Source organism: Euphorbia lathyris, chromosome 3 (assembly GCF_963576675.1).
Source record: "Euphorbia lathyris chromosome 3, ddEupLath1.1, whole genome shotgun sequence".
Classification (NCBI taxonomy): Eukaryota; Viridiplantae; Streptophyta; class Magnoliopsida; order Malpighiales; family Euphorbiaceae; genus Euphorbia; species Euphorbia lathyris.
The window spans coordinates 100,200,138-100,218,990 of NC_088912.1; the positions used below are offsets into that span (position 1 = coordinate 100,200,138).

General features: G+C 37.2%; 1 protein-coding gene across 15 annotated transcripts in view; it reads right to left on the minus strand.

Moving 5' to 3' along the window:
- Positions 1–18,853, minus strand: part of LOC136223978 (uncharacterized) — a 39,983-nt gene that overhangs the window by 13,209 nt on the left and 7,921 nt on the right. For 3 of the 15 annotated variants that reach the window (XM_066012170.1, XM_066012164.1, XM_066012177.1), the window contains 13 exons: positions 17,540–17,638; positions 16,842–16,946; positions 14,815–14,937; positions 12,042–12,170; positions 10,232–10,453; positions 8,150–8,266; positions 6,882–6,992; positions 6,188–6,274; positions 4,908–5,030; positions 4,474–4,584; positions 3,165–3,269; positions 1,936–2,046; positions 649–753 (listed from right to left, as the gene is read on the minus strand). In XM_066012170.1, coding sequence (XP_065868242.1) covers positions 649–753; positions 1,936–2,046; positions 3,165–3,269; positions 4,474–4,584; positions 4,908–5,030; positions 6,188–6,274; positions 6,882–6,992; positions 8,150–8,266; positions 10,232–10,453; positions 12,042–12,170; positions 14,815–14,937; positions 16,842–16,946; positions 17,540–17,638 — 1,548 coding nt within the window. The remainder of the gene's footprint in view (positions 1–648; positions 754–1,935; positions 2,047–3,164; positions 3,270–4,473; positions 4,585–4,907; positions 5,031–6,187; positions 6,275–6,881; positions 6,993–8,149; positions 8,267–10,231; positions 10,454–12,041; positions 12,171–14,814; positions 14,938–16,841; positions 16,947–17,539; positions 17,639–18,853) is intronic. The other 12 variants (XM_066012167.1, XM_066012174.1, XM_066012168.1 and 9 more) reach the window with 10 other exon arrangements.

The window sequence follows — 18,853 nt, forward strand, 5'->3', positions numbered from 1 at the left end:
GCGTCATTTTAGCTCCAGAATTTCAATTTCGACACATTTGATCTATACGTGATTCTTTTAGAAATCGACACTTTGTTAAAAGGCATGTGGTTGAACTAAGTATAAGGGCAAAAGTAAATCTCTGTCTTTGTACTTGCACAATGTGTCATATTAGCTCGAGAACTTCAATTTCAACACATTTGACCTATACACGATCCCATTTGCAATGCAAACACGTTGTTAAAAGCCGTGTGATAAAGCTATATACAACAACAACAACAACAACAAAGCCTTAGTCCCGAAATGATTCGGGGTCGGCTAATACAAGGCATCATTTTAGCTCCACAACTTCAGTTTCGACACATTTGACCTATGCCCGATTCTATTAGCAATGCATACGCATTGTTAAGAGGCATGTGCTTGCACAATGCGGCACTTTACCTCCAGATATTCAATTTCGACAAATACAGGACCCAATTAAGCCAACATGACAAACAATAAGTACAATGCCAAATTTTGACACTTTCCTGTAGTTAAGCATTAACATATAACCAAGCCGAATACTACAATAAAGTCGAATTTCAAGATTCCATAAACCTTCTAAGTATGATTAATTAAGAGAAGGAAAAGAAATAAAAAATCATTCTTGACAAGAAATTAGAAGATTACCAGAAGATTTATGACGTTCCTTCTTACTATTATGAGTTGGTTTTGGTGTTGGTTCAGGTGCTGGTTGGTCTAAGGACATAGTATCTTGGTGGAGAGTAGTAGTACCTAAAAGAAAAATGAAATTCAGTTGCATAATCAATCATGTCAGATATTAATATGAAGAATAATTTGATGTGGCACCGAATTTTTTTGATTATATGGCAACTAAGCGCGGTGTCGGACAAGAAGAATAGAGTATTAGTACCTAAAAGAAAAATGAAATTTAATTGCATAATAAATCACAAACTAGGGCATTGGGATTGCACAAGATAAATTGCATTGTTGATCACTAAAATTTTGAGTTTCTTCACAAAGGTCACATTTCCTTTCGATAAAGTCATTTCAGCCAATTTGTGTATACAAACACATCGGAAATTTGATGTGGCACCGAATTTTTTTGATTATATGGCAATTAAGTGCGGTGTTGGACAAGAATATAATTTTCAACATATTTCGACAGATTTGACCTATTCCTGATTCTACTAGCAATGCAGACGCGTATAAGGGAAAAACTTAAAACTCAACCTTTGCACTTGCACATCGCGTCATTTTAGCTCTACAACTTTAATTTCGTCACATTTCACATATATCTAATTCTATTAGCAATACAATTGTCTTGTTAAAAGGCGTGCGGTTAAACTATGTATAAGTGTGAAAGTTAAAACTAAGCCTTTGTACTTGCAAAATGCATCATTTTAACTCCAGAACTTTAATTTCGACACAATTGATGTATCAGCGATTCTATTAGAAATTTCGACGCTTTGTTAAAAGGCATGTGGTTAAACTAAGTATAAGGGCAAAAGTAAAACTCTGCCTTTGTATTTGCACAATGCGTCATATTAGCTCGAGAACTTCAATTTCGAGACCTTGGAGCTATACTCATTATGTTAGCAATGCACACACGTTGTTAAAAGGCATGTGGTAGAACTATGTATAACAACAACGACAACAACAACAAAGCGTTAGTCCTGAAACGATTCGGGGTCGGCTAACATGAACCATCATATGAAACCATGCAATCAAGTCGTGGTAAAACTATGTATAAAAAAAAAAAAAAGGGCGGCCCGGTCGCATTACGCGTCCCCGCTGAGCGAGGGTCCGGGGAGGGGTCCCACCACAAGGGTGGTAAAACTATGTATAAGGGAAAAATTTTAAACTTGGCTTTTGTATGCAAAATGCATCGGATTAACTCCTCAACTTCAATTTCGACACATAGAATCTCATGTTGATAAGAAATTAGAAGATTACCACAAGATTTATGCGGTTCCTTCTTGCTACTATGAGTTGGTGTTGGTTCTGGTTCTAGTGCTGGTGCTCGTGGGTCAGGGAAGGAAGTATCTCGGTGGAGAATAGTAGTACCTAAAAGAAAGATGAAATTCAGTTGCATAATCAATCACAAACTAGGCATATATATACCTAATTCTATTAGCAATACAGACGCATTGTTAAAAGGAAGCGAATGAAGTATGTATAAGGGTAAAATTTAAAACTCAACCTTTGTACTTGCACAATGCGTCATTTTAGCTTTAGCACTTCAATTTCGACATATTTGACCCAGATTTGATTCTATTAGCAATGGAGACGCATTGTTAAAAGGCATGCGGTTAAACTATGTATAAGGGAAGAACTCAAAAATCGGCCCAAGCCCATTGGGAATTTGCAGATTAATATATAAGATCTATGATTGAACCTTCGACTATCGGCTTGAGCTTTTAGTTCAAATGGTTCCACGACATGGTATCAGAGCCTCTTGGACCAAACGGTCGAGGGTCCGAATCTTGGCAACCTCATTTATTTTGAATTTAAACCCATGGTGGGATAAACATGTGTTGTGCATGCATGGGGCATTTGCGCGTGGGGGTGTGTCAGAGATTAATATATACATGATTCTTTTAGAAATTACGCTTTCTTAAAAGGCATGTGGTTGAACTATGTATAAGGGCAAAGATAAATCTCTATCTTTGTACTTGCACAATGCGTCATATTAGCTCGAGAACTTCAATCTCGACACATTTGACCTGTACGCTATCCCATTTGCAATGCAAACGCGTTGCTAAAAGCCGTGTGGTAAAACTATGTTTAAGGGATAAAAGTTAAAACTAGAGCTATGTACTTGCAATATAATGCATCGTTTTAGCTCCACTACTTCAGTTTCGACACATTTGACCAATACCTGATTCTATTAGCAATGCATACGCATTGTTAAGAGGCATGTGCTTGCACAATGCGGCACTTTACCTCCAGAAATTCAATTTCGGCAAAGAATTTCGACAAATGCAGGACCCAAATAAACCAAAATGACAAACAATAAGTACAATGCCAAATTTTGACTTTTTCCTTTAGTAAAGCATTAAAATATAACCAAGCCAAAGACTAATAAAGCCGAACTCAAGATTCCATAAAGCTTCAAGTGTGATTAATTAAGAGAGAGAAAAGAACTAAAAAAAATCATTCTTGACAAGAAAGTAGAATATTACCAGAAGATTTATGACGTTCCTTCTTGCTATTATGAGATGGTTTTGGTGTTGGTTCAGGTGCTTGCTGGTCTAAGATCATAGTATCTTGGTGTAGAGTAGTAGTACCTAAAAGAAAAATGAATTTTAATTGCATAATCAATCACAAACTAGGGCATTGGGATTGCACAGAAACAGACAGGGTAAATTGCAATGGTGAATCGATGATCACTCAAATTTTGAGTTTCTTCACAAAGGTCAAATTTGATTTCGATAAAGTCATTTCAGTCAATTTGTGTATACAAACACATAAGAAATTTGATGTGGCACCGAATTTTTTTTTTATTTGACCCCGGCATTCCTAATAGATTGAAGGAAAAATTCTACCGCACGGCAATTAGACCTGCATTGTTATATGGTACGGAGTGTTGGGTAGTGAAACACTGTCACATTCATAAGATGTCGGTGGCGGAGATGCGTATGTTGAGATGGATGTGTGGTCATACGAGAAATGATCGGGTGAGTAATAAAAAAATTAGGACAAAAGTAGGGGTTACATCTATTGAGAATAAAATGACGGAAAACTGACTAAGGTGGTTTGGCCATATAAGACGAAGAACGCTTGATGCGCCGGTTAGGAAGACTGAAGAGTGGCAAAAGGATGTAATAGTGAGGGGGTAGGGGAAGACTTAAGCAAACTTGGAAGAGGGTGATCGAGAGAGTGATATGAGTTTATTGGGGATTGAGGAAAATATGGTAGTGGATAGGACGGAGTGCAGTGAGAGAATTTATGTCGCTGACACGACTTGATTTCACGGTTTTATATGATGGTTCATGTTAGCCGACCCTAAATCATTTCGGGACTAAGGCTTTGTTGTTGTTGTTGTTGTTTGTATTTGGCAACTAAGTGCGGTGTTGGACAAGAATATAATTTTCAACATATTTCGACACATTTGACCTATATGCAATTCCATTAGCAATGCACACGCATTGTTGAAAGGCGTGTGGGTAAACTATGTATATGAAAAAAAGTTAAAACTCAAACCTTTGAACTTGTAAAACAGTGCATCATTTTGGCTCCGCAACTTCAATTGCGACACATTTGACCTATACCTGACTCTATTAGTAATGCAGGTGCATTGCTAAAAGGCGCATTGGTGGCACAATCAGATATTCAATTTCGACTTTTTCCTTTAGTTAAGCAACAAACCATAAGGAAGCCAAATACTACAATAAAGCAGAATTTAAAAATTCCATAATAAAGCTTCTGGTTCCTTCTTGGCAAAAGAAATCGAAATAGAATCTCATTCTTGACAAGAAATTAGAAGATTACCACAAGATTTATGCTGTTCCTTCTTGCTACTATGAGTTGGTGTTGGTTCTTGTTCTAGTGCCGGTGCTCGTGGGTCAGGGAAGGAAGTATCTCGGTGGAGAATAGTGGTACCTAAAAGAGAAATGAAATTCAGTTGCATAATCAATCACAAACTACGGCATTGGGATAGCACAGAAACAACAGGGTAAATTGCAGTGTTGATCACTAAAATTTGGAGTTTTTTCACAAAGGACACATTTTATTTCGACGAAGTCATTCCAGCCAATTTGTGTATACAAACACAACAGAAAGTTGATGTGGCACCAAAAAAAAATTTGATTATGGAAACTAAGCACCTAAAGCGGAATTCAAGATCCCATAAAGCTTCAAGTATGATTAATTAAGAGAAAGAAAAGAAATAAAACATCATTCTTGACAAGAAATTAGAAGATTACCAGATGATTTATGACGTTCCTTCTTGCTACTATGAGTTGGTTTTTGTGTTGGTTCTGGTGCTGGTGTTGGTTCTGCTGCTGGTGGGTCTAACAACAAAGTATCTTGGTGTTGAGTAGTAGTACCTAAACGAAAATTAATTGCATAATCAATCACAAACTAGGGCATTGGGATTGCACTGTTGATCACTAAAATTTTGAGTTTGTTCACGAAAGTCACATTTGATTTCGATAAAGTGATTTCAGCCAATTTGCGTATACAAACACACGTAAATTTGACGTGGCACCAAATTTTTTTTTTATTATATGGCCACTAAGCGCGGTGTTGGACAAGAATACAATTTTCAACATATTTTGACACATTTGACCTATTCCCGATTCTATTAGCAAGACTGTCATGGAACCAATTAAACTAAAAGCTTAAGTTGAAGCTGATAGTTAAGGCCCAATCATATATCTTATATTAATCCATGACACCCCTACATGCAAATGCCCATTGGGCTTGCAGCGTGCACAGCACAGGTCCATCCCACCATGTGTTTTTTAATTTCACAAATTAATGAGGTTGTCAGGACTCGAACTAAAAGCTCAAGCTGATAGTTAAGGCCCAATCATATATCCTATACTCAGACACAGACACGTTGTTGAACTATGTATAAAGGAAAAAGTTAAACGCAGTCTTTGCACTTGCACAATGCGTCATTTTAGCTCTAGAACTTTAATTTCGACACATTTGACATATACCTGGGTCCGCTTGGATGGAGCTTTGAAGAGAGGGGAGGGGAGTTAAAGTGAGGTGAGGTTATTAAAATAACCTTGCTTGGATGGGTGGGATAGAATAGAATTATGAGCTTAAATAATTAACTCTGCTTGTTTTGAAGGTTTTGTAAAGGAAGGTTAAATGTATAAATTGGTCACGGGTTCGAGTCTTAGGAGCAGCCTCTTGCCAAAAAATTGGCAGGGGAAGGTTTGCCCCCAATACACCCTTGTGATGGGACCCCTCCCAGAACCCTTGCTTAGCAGGACGTGTAGTGCACTAGGCCGCCCGTTTTACCCAAATGCCCTTAATTTAAACCTAAGAATAGTTTTTTTTATGCCTTTACATATTTATCCGTTTACATATTTTTTATGTCATACAATGTTGCCTTGTGCTTTGAATGGTTTTATAAATTTCAATACATGCATTCTGTTTTGGTGAATTTTTTTTTTTTTTTTTTGACACAGACGAATTTCTATTTAATTTGCATGCTGTACATATACAAAATAGTAAGAATTCAGATTACCTTTAGCTGGAGAAACTTCGCAGGCTGAAGGACTGAAGTCGAAGAAAGGAAGAAGATGAGCAGCAGCCCTATATGAGATGTTTTCTGCTAATAACGTTTTAATATTTATTAAGGATGAGGATGATTCAGAAAATAAATAAAATAGTCAAGGATAATTTGGTCATCTCGTTTTGGCTAACCTTGGGATCCCACCGATTTGGAGGGACAGAAATTGGGGGTTTTATAAGCTTTTTTAAGCTTCATTTAAACTCAATTTAACCTTCAAAAAAACCCACCGCCTAAGCAAGGTTAGCTAAATAACCTTCCTTTAATTAACGTCCTCTAATCCCAAAACAAGCATACCCTAATTCTATTACTTTGCTTTTGTATGCAAAATGCGTCGTTTTAGCTCCACAACTTCAATTTTGACACATTTGTGCTATACAGGCGCATTTTTAAAAGGGATGTGCTGCCACAATGCGTCACTTTACCTCCAGAAATTCAATTTCAGAGAAATGCAGGACCCAAATAAACCAAAATGACAAACAATAAGTACAATTCCAAATTTTGACTTTTTTCTTTAGTTAAGCAACAAACTATAAGGAATCCAAATACTACAACAGCTGTTTCAAGATTCCATAAAGCTTCGAGTATGATTAACTAAGAGAAAAAAAAGAAATAGAAATACATTCTTGATAAGAAATTAGAAGATTACCAGACGATTTATGTCGTTCCTTCTTGGTACTATGAGTTGGTTTTTGTGTTGGTGTTGGTGTTGCTTGCGGTGGGTCCGAGAAACAAGTATCTTGGTCGGGAGTAGTAGTACCTGAAAGAAAAATGAAATTCAATTGCATAATCAATTCAATTGCGTGCAGTTAAACTATGTATAAGGGTAATCAGACACATTCTTAAAAGGCATGCGGTTAAACTATGTATAAGGGAAAAAGTAAAATCGGCCTTTGTACTTGCAAAATGCGTCATTTGATCTATCAGCTATTCTATTAGAAATGTTGACGTTTGTTAGAAGGCATGTGGTTAAACTAAGTATAAAGGAAAAAATAAAACTTTGTCTTTGTACTTCCACAATGTGTCATATTAGTTCGAGAACTTCAATTTCGACACCTTTGAGCTATACTCATTCTATTAGCAATGCAAACGCATTATTAAAAGGCATGTGGTGAAACTACGTATAAGGGAAAAAGTTAAAACTTGGCTTTTGTATGCAAAATGCGTGTTTTAGTTCCTCAACTTCAATTTCGATACTTTTGATCTATACGCGATTCCATTAGCAACGCACATGCCTTGTTAAAAGGCATGTCGCTAAACTATGTAAAAGAAAAAAAAGTTAAAACTCAACAATGCATCATTTTGGCTACACAACTTCAATTTCGACACATTTGACCTATACATGATTCTATTAGCGATGCAGGCGCATTGTTAAAAGGCGTGTGCCTGCACAATGCGTCACTTTACCTCCAGAAATTCAATTTCGACATATACAGGACCCAAATAAACCAAAATGGCAAATAATAAGTACAATGCCAAATTTTGACTTTTTCCTTTTGTTAAGTGTCATGGAACCGATTTAGCTAAAAGCTCAAGCTGATAGTTAAAGGTCCACTTCATATTAATAGCTGACACACCCCCACACGCGAAAGCACACTTGGGCTTGAAGCGTGACAACACAGGCCCATATTACCATGTCCTGCAAATAACTCAACAAATGGGGCTGCCAGGAATCGAACCCAGGACCACTTGGTCAGCCTGGCTCTGATACCATGTCATGGAACCGTTTTAGCTAAAAGCTCAAGCTAATAGTTAAAGGTCCACTTCATATTAATAGCTGACATTAAGCAACAAACTATAAAGAAGCCAAATACTAAAATAAAGCGAATTTCAAAATTCCATAAAGCTTCAAGTATGATTAATTAAGGGAAAGAAAAGAAATAGAAAATCATTCTTGACGAGATTTTAGAAGATTACCACAAGATTTATGTCGTTCCTTCTTGCTATGATGAGTTGGTTTTGATGTTGGTGTTGGTTCTGATGCTGGTGCTGGTGCTGGTGGGTCTAAAGTATCTTGGTGGACAGTAGTACTACCTAAAAGAAAAATGAAATTCAATCACAAACTATAGGGTATACTGCACCAATGATCACGAAAATTTCGAGTCACTGAAATTTGGAGTTTGTTCACCAAGGTCCTATTTGATTTCGATAAATTCATTCCAGCCAATTTGTGTATATAACACACCAGAAAGTTGATGTGGCACCGAAAAAAGTTGATTACATGGCAACTATGCACTATATCGGAAAAGAATAAAATTTACAACATATTTTGACATATTGGACCTATTCCTGATTCTATTACGGTACCAATGCAAAAATGTTTCGTTGAGCTATGTATAATGGCAAAAGTTAAAACTCGGCCTTTGTACTCGCACAACACGTCATTTTAGCTTCAATACTTCAATTTCGACATATTTGACCCAGATCTGATTATATTAGCAATTTAGCAATGCAGACGGTTAAAAGGCATGCGGTTAGACTATGTATAAGGGAAAAAGTTAAAACTCGGCCTTTGCACTTGCACAATGCAACATTTTAGCTCTAGAACTTCAATTTTGACACATTTGACCTACATATGATTCCATTAGCAATGTCGACGCGTCATTAAAAGGCATGTGGTTAAACTACGTGTGAGGGAAAAAGTAAAACACCGCCTTCATACTTGCACAATGCATCATATTAGCATGAGAACTTCAATTTCGACACATTTGACCTATAGTGATTCTATTACCAATATAGACGTGTTGTTGAAAGGCATGTGGTAGAACTATGTATAAGGGAAAAAGTTAAAACTTGGCCTTTGTATGCAAAATGCGTTGTTTTAGCTCCTCAACTTAAATTTCGACATATTTGACGTATACCCGATTCCAATAGCAATGCACAGGCGTTGTAAAAAGGTGTGTGGTAAAACTATGTATAAGCATAAAAATTAAGACTCGGCCTTTCTACTTGCACAACAATGCATCATTTTAGCTCCACAACTTCAATTTCGACACATTTGACCTATACCTGATTCTATTAGCAATACTGGCGCATTGCTAAAAGGTGTGTGCTTGCACAATGCGTCACTTTAGTTCCATAACTTCAATTTCGACACATTTAACATATACTTTATTCAATTAGCAACGGATACGCGTTGTTAGAGGGCAATGTGGTTAAACTATGTGTTGTATGTACTTCAATTGTGTAATTTTGCATTTATTTCAGTATCGTCAATCAAGGGCAACTGTGCGAAAACTAACACAAAGCGCATTTATTATTGGGATAAGGTACCAAAATAGGCCTAAGGTTTTTTGGGAAGTACCAATTTAGGTTCTACGTATAAAATAGCACCAATGTAGGTTTAACATTCACAAAAGAGTACCAATTTAGGTCTCCATAACGGAACGTGACACGTGATTCATATTACTCCGTAAAGTTCTACTAATTGTATGTGGAGAGAGAAATCATAACTTAATGGAGTAATATGAATAGCGTCTCATGTTTTGTTATCGAGGCCTAAATTGGTACTCTTTTGTAAACGTTAAGCTTACATTGGTGTTATTTTGTACGTGGAACCTAAATTGATACTTTCCCAAAAACAATAGGCGTATTTTGATACCTTATCCCTTTATTATTTGTTGTTGTTGTTTGCTGGTAGATGTTAGCTGATTTTCCTTCCAATTTAGCTATTACGTCGTTTCTTTTTCCAACCACTTTGTATCAAAAAGGAGCTTCAAAGAACAACACAAACTCGGCACTAAATGTGTCGAGGGACCAAAAGAAAGTTTTGACAAATCCAGGACTCAAATGAGCTAAAACTGAAGTACATAAACCAAAACGACGAACAATAAGAACAATGCAAAATTTTGACTTTTTAGTTCAGTTAACCACACACTATAAGGAGCCAAATACTACAATAAAGCTGATTTTCAAGATTTCATCAAGCTTCGAGTATGATTAATTAAGAGAAAGAAAAGAAATAAAAAAATCATTCTTGACAAGAAATTAGAAGATTACCAGAAGATTTATGTCGTTCCTTCTTCTTATTATGAGTTGGTTTTGTGGTCGGTGTCGGTGTTGGAGATACTGCTGATGCTGGTGTAGTTGATGGTGGGTCTAAGAACATAAGAACTTGGTGGAGAGCCGAAGTACCAACACCATAAGATTTATGCCGTTGCTTCTTGGTATTATGAGCTGGTTTTGGTGTTGATGTCGGTGTCGGTTCTGGTGCTGGTGGGTCTAAAAGAAAAATGAAATCCAATTGCATAATCCATCACAAACTACAACATTGGGATTGAACAGAAACAACCAGGGTAAATTGCATCGATGATCACTAAAATTTAGAGTCGGATAAATTTGGAGTTTGTTTCACAAAGGTTACATATTATTTCGATAAAGTCATCTCAGCCAATTTGTGTATATAAACACACCGGAAAGTTGATATTGTCATGGAACCGGTTGAACTAAAAGCTCGAGCTGATAGTTAAGGCCCAATCATAGATCTTATATGAATCTCTGACACACCCCCACACGCAAATGTCCATTGGGCTTGCAGCGTGCACAACACATGCCCATCCCGCCATGTGTTTTTAATTCCACAGATTAATGAGGTTGACAGGACTCGAACCCTCGACCGTTTGGTCCAAGAGGCTCTGATACCATGTCATGGAACCCTTTGAACTAAAAGCTCGAGCTAATAGTTAAGGCCCAATCGTAGATCTTATATGAAACCCTGACAGATCTGGCACCGAAAAAGATTTATTATATAGCAACTAAGCGCTATGTTGGACAAGTATATAATTTTCAACATATTTTGACACATTTGACCTATTTCTCGTTCTATTAGCAATGGAGACGCATTGTTAACATGTGTGTGGGCAACCATGCACAACGCGTCATTTTAGCTCTAAAACATCAATTTGGACATATTTGACATATACTTGATTCTATTAGCATTAGACGCCTTGTTAAAATGCATGCGGTTAAACTATGTATAAGCATAAAAGTTAAAACTCAGCCTTTGTACGTGCAGAATGCGTCAATTTAGCTTTAGCCCTTCAATTTTGACATATTTGACCTTGACCTGATTCTATTAGCAATGGAGATGCATTGCTAATAGCCATGCGGCTAAACTATGTATAAGGGAAAAAGTTAAAACTCGGCCTTTGTACTTACACAATGCATCATTTTAACTCCGGAACTTCAATTTCGACACATACGAGATTCTATTAGCACAGTGGATGCATCGTGAAATGGGATGTGGTTAAACTATGTCCTTGTACTTGTACAATGCATCATTTTAGCTCCACAACTTCAATTTCGACACATTTGACCTATACATGATTTTATTATCAATGCAGACACATTGTTAAAAGGCCTGTGCTTGCAAAATGAGTCACTTTACCTCCAGAACTTCAATTTCGACACACTTAACATATACTTTATTCTATTTGCAAGGAATACGCATTGTTAGAGGGCAATGTGGTTAAACTATGTACTTCAATTATGTAACTGTGGATTTATTTCAGTACTGTCAACAAAGGGCAACTTTGCGAAAACCAAAATAAAGCAGATTAAGGGCCGGATTGGTTCAACTGTGCCGAGGGACCAAAAGAAAGCTTTGACAAATACAGGACCCAGATGAACTAAAATTGAAGTAAATAAACCAAAACGACAAACAATAAGTATAATGCCAAATTTTGACTTTTTCCTTCGGTTAACCACACTATAAAGCTGAATTTCAAGATTCCATCAAGCTTAAAGTATGATTAATTAAGAGAAAGAGAAGACATAAAAAATCATTCTTGACAAGAAATTAGAAGACTACCAGGAGATTTATGTCGTTCCTTCTTTCTATTATTAGTTGGTGTTGGTGCTGGTGCTGGTGCTGGTGTTGGTGTTGGTTCTGGTGCTGGTGGGTCTAATAAACAAGTATCTTGGCGGACCGGGGTAGTACCTAAAAGAAAAATAAAATTCAATTGCATAATCCATCACAACTACAACATTGGGATTGAACAGAAACAACCAGGGTAAACTGCATCGATGGTCACTAAAATTTAGTCATATAAATTTGGAGTTTGTTTCACAAATGTCACATATTATTTCGATAAAGTAATCCCAGCCAATTTGTGTATATAAACACACCGGAAAGTTGATGTGGCACCTGTCACATACAGACGCCGAATTAAGTAGAAGGACCTAATTAGTAATTTTACTTTTGTTAATTAATTCTGTTTCGTGGGATTGCTCTTTTATTGTTATTTGTTTTCCCTAAAGAAAAGCTCTCTTAAGAGATGTGCGTGTAGCAGTTGGGGCAAGGAAGTGGTTGGCCACCTGTCGTGTAGTGGTCCTGACCTCACCTCCTAAATCTCTTCATTCTTCTTCCTGACCTCACCTCTATTCTTTTCTTCCTATTCTAATTCTGGAATTCTTCTGTCAGAACTTAGTCCTGACATTGGGTATCACAGATAGTTCTTCCTCCAGCCTTCTTTACCTTATATGGTAAGCAACGCCGCTAAGAGAACTCGAGCTGCGAAACGAGCACAAGCCATGGAAGAACTTGAACAACATATCAAGGCAGTGTGCAGCAGAAGAGGATTGATTCTATTCTTAAGGAACAATCCAAATCCCAATTCTCCATTGAGGAAGTTATCAAAAACTTATCTAACCTAACCCAAATCGTTAAAAACAACTCTCAACCACCCCAAAATTCTTCTTCATCTTTCACTAAGGATAAGGGTAGTTCATCCTTGTTTGGCCAGCATGACAAGGGAAGCTTACCGACTCCAGGGGCATATCTGAATACTGAGATCCTTGAAAGGGCACCTTATTTCAATAAGATGCTGCCTAAGGAAAGGCTGAAAAATGGTTGAAGAATTGGATTAAAAGCCAACTTGTGGTTAACTGGGAGATTTTCATTGAGGAAGTCACAAAACAATTCCAAGAAGTGTATAAAGCATCATAGATAGTATTCCACCGTTATATTCATTGGCCACCGATAAATAAAGTCCTCATGGACCTTTAATTTTGATGATGTATTAGTTTTGTTTTTCATACTCAAATAATATATTTTCATAATTTTCTTCTTACTATTTGTTCAAGAGCAGTCAAAAATTACAGTTAATCCTTATGTTTTTTAAGGTAATTATTCGATTTTTTTAATATGTAGTAGTTATTTTTTTGCCAAACGTTGTTGTCGTGTGTCATGGATAGCTGACACACCCCCACACGCGAAAGCACACTTGGGCTTGAAGCGTGACAACACAGGCCCATATTACCATGTCCTGCAAATAACTCAACAAAGGGAGCTGCCAGGAATCGAACCCAGGACCACTTGGTCACACTGGCTCTGATATCATGTCATGGAACCGTTTTAGCTAAAAGCTCAAGCTGATAGTTAAAGGTCCACTTCATATTAATAGCTGACATCGTGTGACCAAGAGGTCACGGGTTCGAGTCTTAGGAGCGGCCTCTTGCCAAATAAATTGGCAGGGGAAGGCTTGCCCCCAGTACACCCTTGAGGTGGGATCCCTCCCTGGACCCTCACTCAGCGGGACGCGTAATGCACCGGGCCGCCTTTAATAGTTGTTATAGTTTCATCTTTGAGAGATGAAATTTCTTTAAAAGGGATGTGGTTAAACTATGTCTTTGTACTTGCACAATGCGTCATATTACCTCAAGAACTTCAATTTCGACACATTTGACCTATACTGATTCTATTAGCAATGGCAACACAGGCCCATATTACCATGTCCTGCAAATAACTCAACAAATGGGGCTGCCAGGAATGGAACCCAGGACCACTTGGTCACACTAGCTCTGATACCATGTCATGAAACCGTTTTAGCTAAAAGCTCAAGCTGATAGTTAAAGGTCCACTTCATATTAATAGCTGACACAGTTAAACTATGTATAAGGTAAAAAGTTAAAACTTGGCCTTTGTATGCAAAATGCATCGTTTTAGCTCCTCCACATTAATTTCGACACTTTTTACTTATACGTTGTTAACAAGTGTGTGGTTAAACTATGTATAAGCACAAATTAAAACTCAGCCTTTGTACTTGCACAACAATGCATCATTTTAGCTCCACAACTTCAATTTCGACACATTTGACCTACACATGATTCTATTATCAATGCAGACGCATTGTTAAAAGGCATGTGCTTGCAAAATGGGTCACTTTACATCCAGAACTTCAATTTCGACACACTTAACATATACACAACGAATACGCATTGTTAGAGGGCAATGTGGTTAAACTATGTACTTCGATTATGTGGCTGTGCATTTATTTCAGTACTGTCAGCGAAGGGCAACTTTGCGAAAACTAAAAAATAAAGCGGATTAAGGGCCGGATTGGTTCAACTGTGCCGAGGGACCAAAAGAAAGGTTTGACAAATACAGGACCCAGATGAGCTAAAATTGAAGTACATAAACCAAAACGACAAACAATAAGTACAATGCCAAATTTTGACTTTTTCCTTCAGTTAACCACACACTATAAAGCTGAATTTCCAGATTCCATCAAGCTTAAAGTATGATTAATTAAGAGACAGAAAAGACATAAAAAATCATTCTTCACAAGAAATTAGAAGATTACCAGGAGATTTATGTCGTTCCATCTTTCTATTATTAGTCGGTGTTGGTGTTGGTGCTGGTGTTGGTGCTGGTTCTGGTGCTGGTGGGTCTAATAAACAAGTATCTTGGCGGACCGGGGTAGTACCTAAAAGAAAAATGAAATTCAATTGCATAATCCATCACAACTACATCATTGGGATTGAACAGAAACAACCAGGGTAAATTGCAGCGATGGTCACTAAAATTTAGAGTCGTATAAATTTGGAGTTTGTCTAGCAACTAAGCGCTATGTTGGACAGCTATATAATTTTCATCATATTTTGATACATTTGACCAATTCCTGATTCTATTAGCAATGGAGATGCATTGGTGTGGTTAAACTATGTATTGTCATGGAACCGTTTGAACTAAAAGCTCAAGCTCTTAGGTAAGGCTCAATCATATAGCTTATACTAATCTCTGACACACTCCCACACGCAACCCTCGACCGTTTGATCGTTTGATCCTAGAGGACCTGATACCATGTCATGGAACCGTTTGAATTAAAAAATTAAAAACATATGGTGGGATGGGCTTGTGTTATGCACACTGCAAGCCCAATGGGCATTTGCGTGTGGGTGTGTGTCAGAGATAGTATAAGTTATGTCATGGAACCGTTTTAGCTAAAAACTCAAGCTAATAGTTAAAGGTCACACCCCCACACGCGAAAGCACACTTGGGCTTGAAGCGTGACAACACAGGCCCATATTACCATATCCTGCAAATAACTCAACAAATGGGGCTGTCGACTACTTGATCACACTGGCTCTGATACCATGTCATGGAACCGTTTTAGCTAAAAGCTCAAGCTAATAGTTAAAGGTCCACTTCATATTAATAGCTGACACACACCCACACGCGAAACCACACTTGGGCTTGAAGCGTGACAACACAGGCCCATATTACCATGTCCTGCAAATAACTCAACAAATGGGGCTGCCAGGAATCGAACCCAGGACTACTTGATCACACTGGCTCTGATACCATGTCATGGAACCGTTTTAGCTAAAAGCTCAAGCTAATAGTTAAAGGTCCACTTCATATTAATAGCTGACAAGATATATGATTGGGTCTTAACTATCAGCTCGAGCTTTTAGTTAAAACGGTTCCAAACATGTACAAGGGCAAACGTTAACACTCGGCCTTTGTACTTGCACAATGCACAATTTTAGCTCTAAAACTTCAATTTGGACATATTTAACATATAGTTGATTCAATTAGCAATAGAGACGCCTTGTTAAAAGGCATGCAGTTAAACTATGTATAAGGGTAAAAGTTAAAACTCAGTCTTTGTATGTGCAGAATGCATCAATTTAGCACTAGCACTTAAAATTCGACATATTTGATAGGCATGCGGTTAATAGGCATGCGGTTAAACTATATATAAGGGAAAAAGTTAAAACCCAGCCTTTGTGCTTACACAATGCGTCATTTAAACTCCAGAACCTCAATTTCGACACACTTAACATATACTTTATTCTATTGGCAACGAATACGCATTGTTAGAGGGCAATGTGGTTAAACAATGTACTTCAATTATGTAACTCTGCATTTATTTCAGTACTGTCAACGAAGGGCAACTTTGCGAAAACTAAAACAAAGCCGATTAAGGGCCTGGTCGGTTCAACTGTTGTTATTTACTCGTTGTTGTTGTTGTTGTTTGGTGGTAGATGTTAGCTGATTTTCCTTCAATTTTAGCTATCATCAGCAGTTGTTTTTCTATCTTAACCAAACACTTTGTATCATAAAGGAGCTTCATAAAGAGAACAAATTTAAATGTGCCGAGGGACCAAAAGAAAGTTTTGACAAATACAGGACCCAGATGAGCTAAAATTGACGTACATTAACCAAAACGACAAACAAAAAGTACAATGCCAAATTTTGACTTTTTCCTTCGGATAACCACACACTATAAACTGAATTTTAAGTTTCCATCGAGCTTCAAGTATGATTAATCAAGAAAAAGAAAAGACATAAACGAACATTCTAGAAAAGAAATTAGAAGATTACCAGGAGATTTAAGTCGTTCCTTCTTTCTATTATTAGTTGGTGTTGGTTCTGGTTCTGGTGCTGGTGGGTCTAATAAACGAGTATCTTGGCGGACCGTGGTAGTACCTGTGAATTTATACACGATTCTATTAGCAATGGAGGCTCATTGTTAAAAGGTGTGTGCTTGCACAATGAGTCAATTTACCTCTAGAACTTCAATTTCGACACACTTAACATATACTTTATTCTATTGGCAACGGATACGCATTGTTAGAGGGCAATATGGTTAAACTATCTACTTGAATTATGTAACTGTGAATTTATTTCAGTACTGTCAATCAAGGGGAACTTTGCGAAAACTAAAATGAAGTGGATTAAGGGCCTGATTGGTTCAACTATTGTTAATTTATTGTTTGTTGTTGTTGTTTGCTGATATACGTTAGCTGATTTTCCTTCCAATTTAGCTATCAGCAACTGTTTTTCTATCTTAACCAAACAATTTGTATCATAAAGGAGCTTCATAAAGAGAACAAATCTAAACGTGCGGAGGGACCAAAAGAAAGCTTTAACAAAGACCCAGATGAGCGAAAACTGAAGTACATTAAACCCTAAATACTACAATAAAGCTGAATTTCAAATTCCATCAAGCTTCAAGTATGATTAATTAAGAGGAAAAAAAGACATAAAAAATCATTCTTCACAAGAAATTAGGAGATTACCAGGAGATTTATGACGTTCCGTCTTTCTATTATTAGTTGGTGTCCATTCTGGTTCTGGTGTGTCTAATAAACAAGTATCTTGGCGGACCGGGGTAGTACCTAAAAGAAAAATGAAATTCAATTGCATAATCCATCACAAACTACAGCATTGGGATTGGACAGAAACAACCAGGCTAAATTGCATCGATGATCACTAAAATTTAGAGTCGGAGAAACTTGGAGTTTGTATCACAAAGGTCATCGATAAAGTCATCCCAGGCAATTTGCGTCATAAACACATAGGAAAGTTGATGTGGCACCGAAAAAGGTTGATTATATAGCAACTAAGCGCTATGTCGGACAAGTATATAATTTTCAACATATTTTGACACATTTGACCTATTCTTGATTCTATTAGCAATGGAGACACATTGTTAACATGTGTGTGGTTAAAATATGTATAAGGGCAAACGATAAAACTCGGGCTTTGCACTTGCACAACGCGTCATTTTAGCTTTAAAACTTCAATTTGGACATATTTGACATATACTTGATTCTATTAGCAATAGAGACGCCTTGTTAAAAGTCAGGCGGTTCAACTATGCATAAGGGTAAAAGTTAAAACTCAGCCTTTGTACGTGCAGAATGCGTCAATTTAGCTCTAGCACTTCAATTTCGACATGTTTGACCTTGACTGATTCTATTAGCAATAGAGATGCATTGTTATTAATAGGCATGCGATTAAACTAGGCCTTTGTACTTACACAATGCACCATTTTAACTCCCAAACTTCACGTACGAGCTTCTATTAGCAATATCGATGCATCATTAAATGGGATGTGGTTAAACTATGTCTTTGTACTTGCACAATGCGTCATATTACCTCGAGAACTTCAATTTTGACACATTTAACCTATACTGATTCTATTAGCTATGGAGATGCGTTGCTAAAAGGCATGCGGTTGAACTATGTATAAGGGTGTCAGATATTAATATGAAGTGGACCTTTAACTATCAGCTTGAGCTTTTAGTTCAATCGGTTCCATGAAGCCAATTTGACCAAGTAGTCTAGGGTTCGATTATTGGCAGCCTCATTTGTCGATTTAATTGCAAGACATGGTGTTGTGCACAATTCAAGCCCAGTGGGCATTCGTGTGTGGGGGTGTGTCAGATATTAATATGAAGTGGACCTTTAACTATCAACTTGACCTTTTAGTTCAACACATTTTACTTATACGTTGTTAACAACCGTGTGGTTAAACTATGTATAAGCACAAATTAAAACTTGATCTTTGTACTTGCACAACAATGCATCATTTTAGCTCCACAACTTCA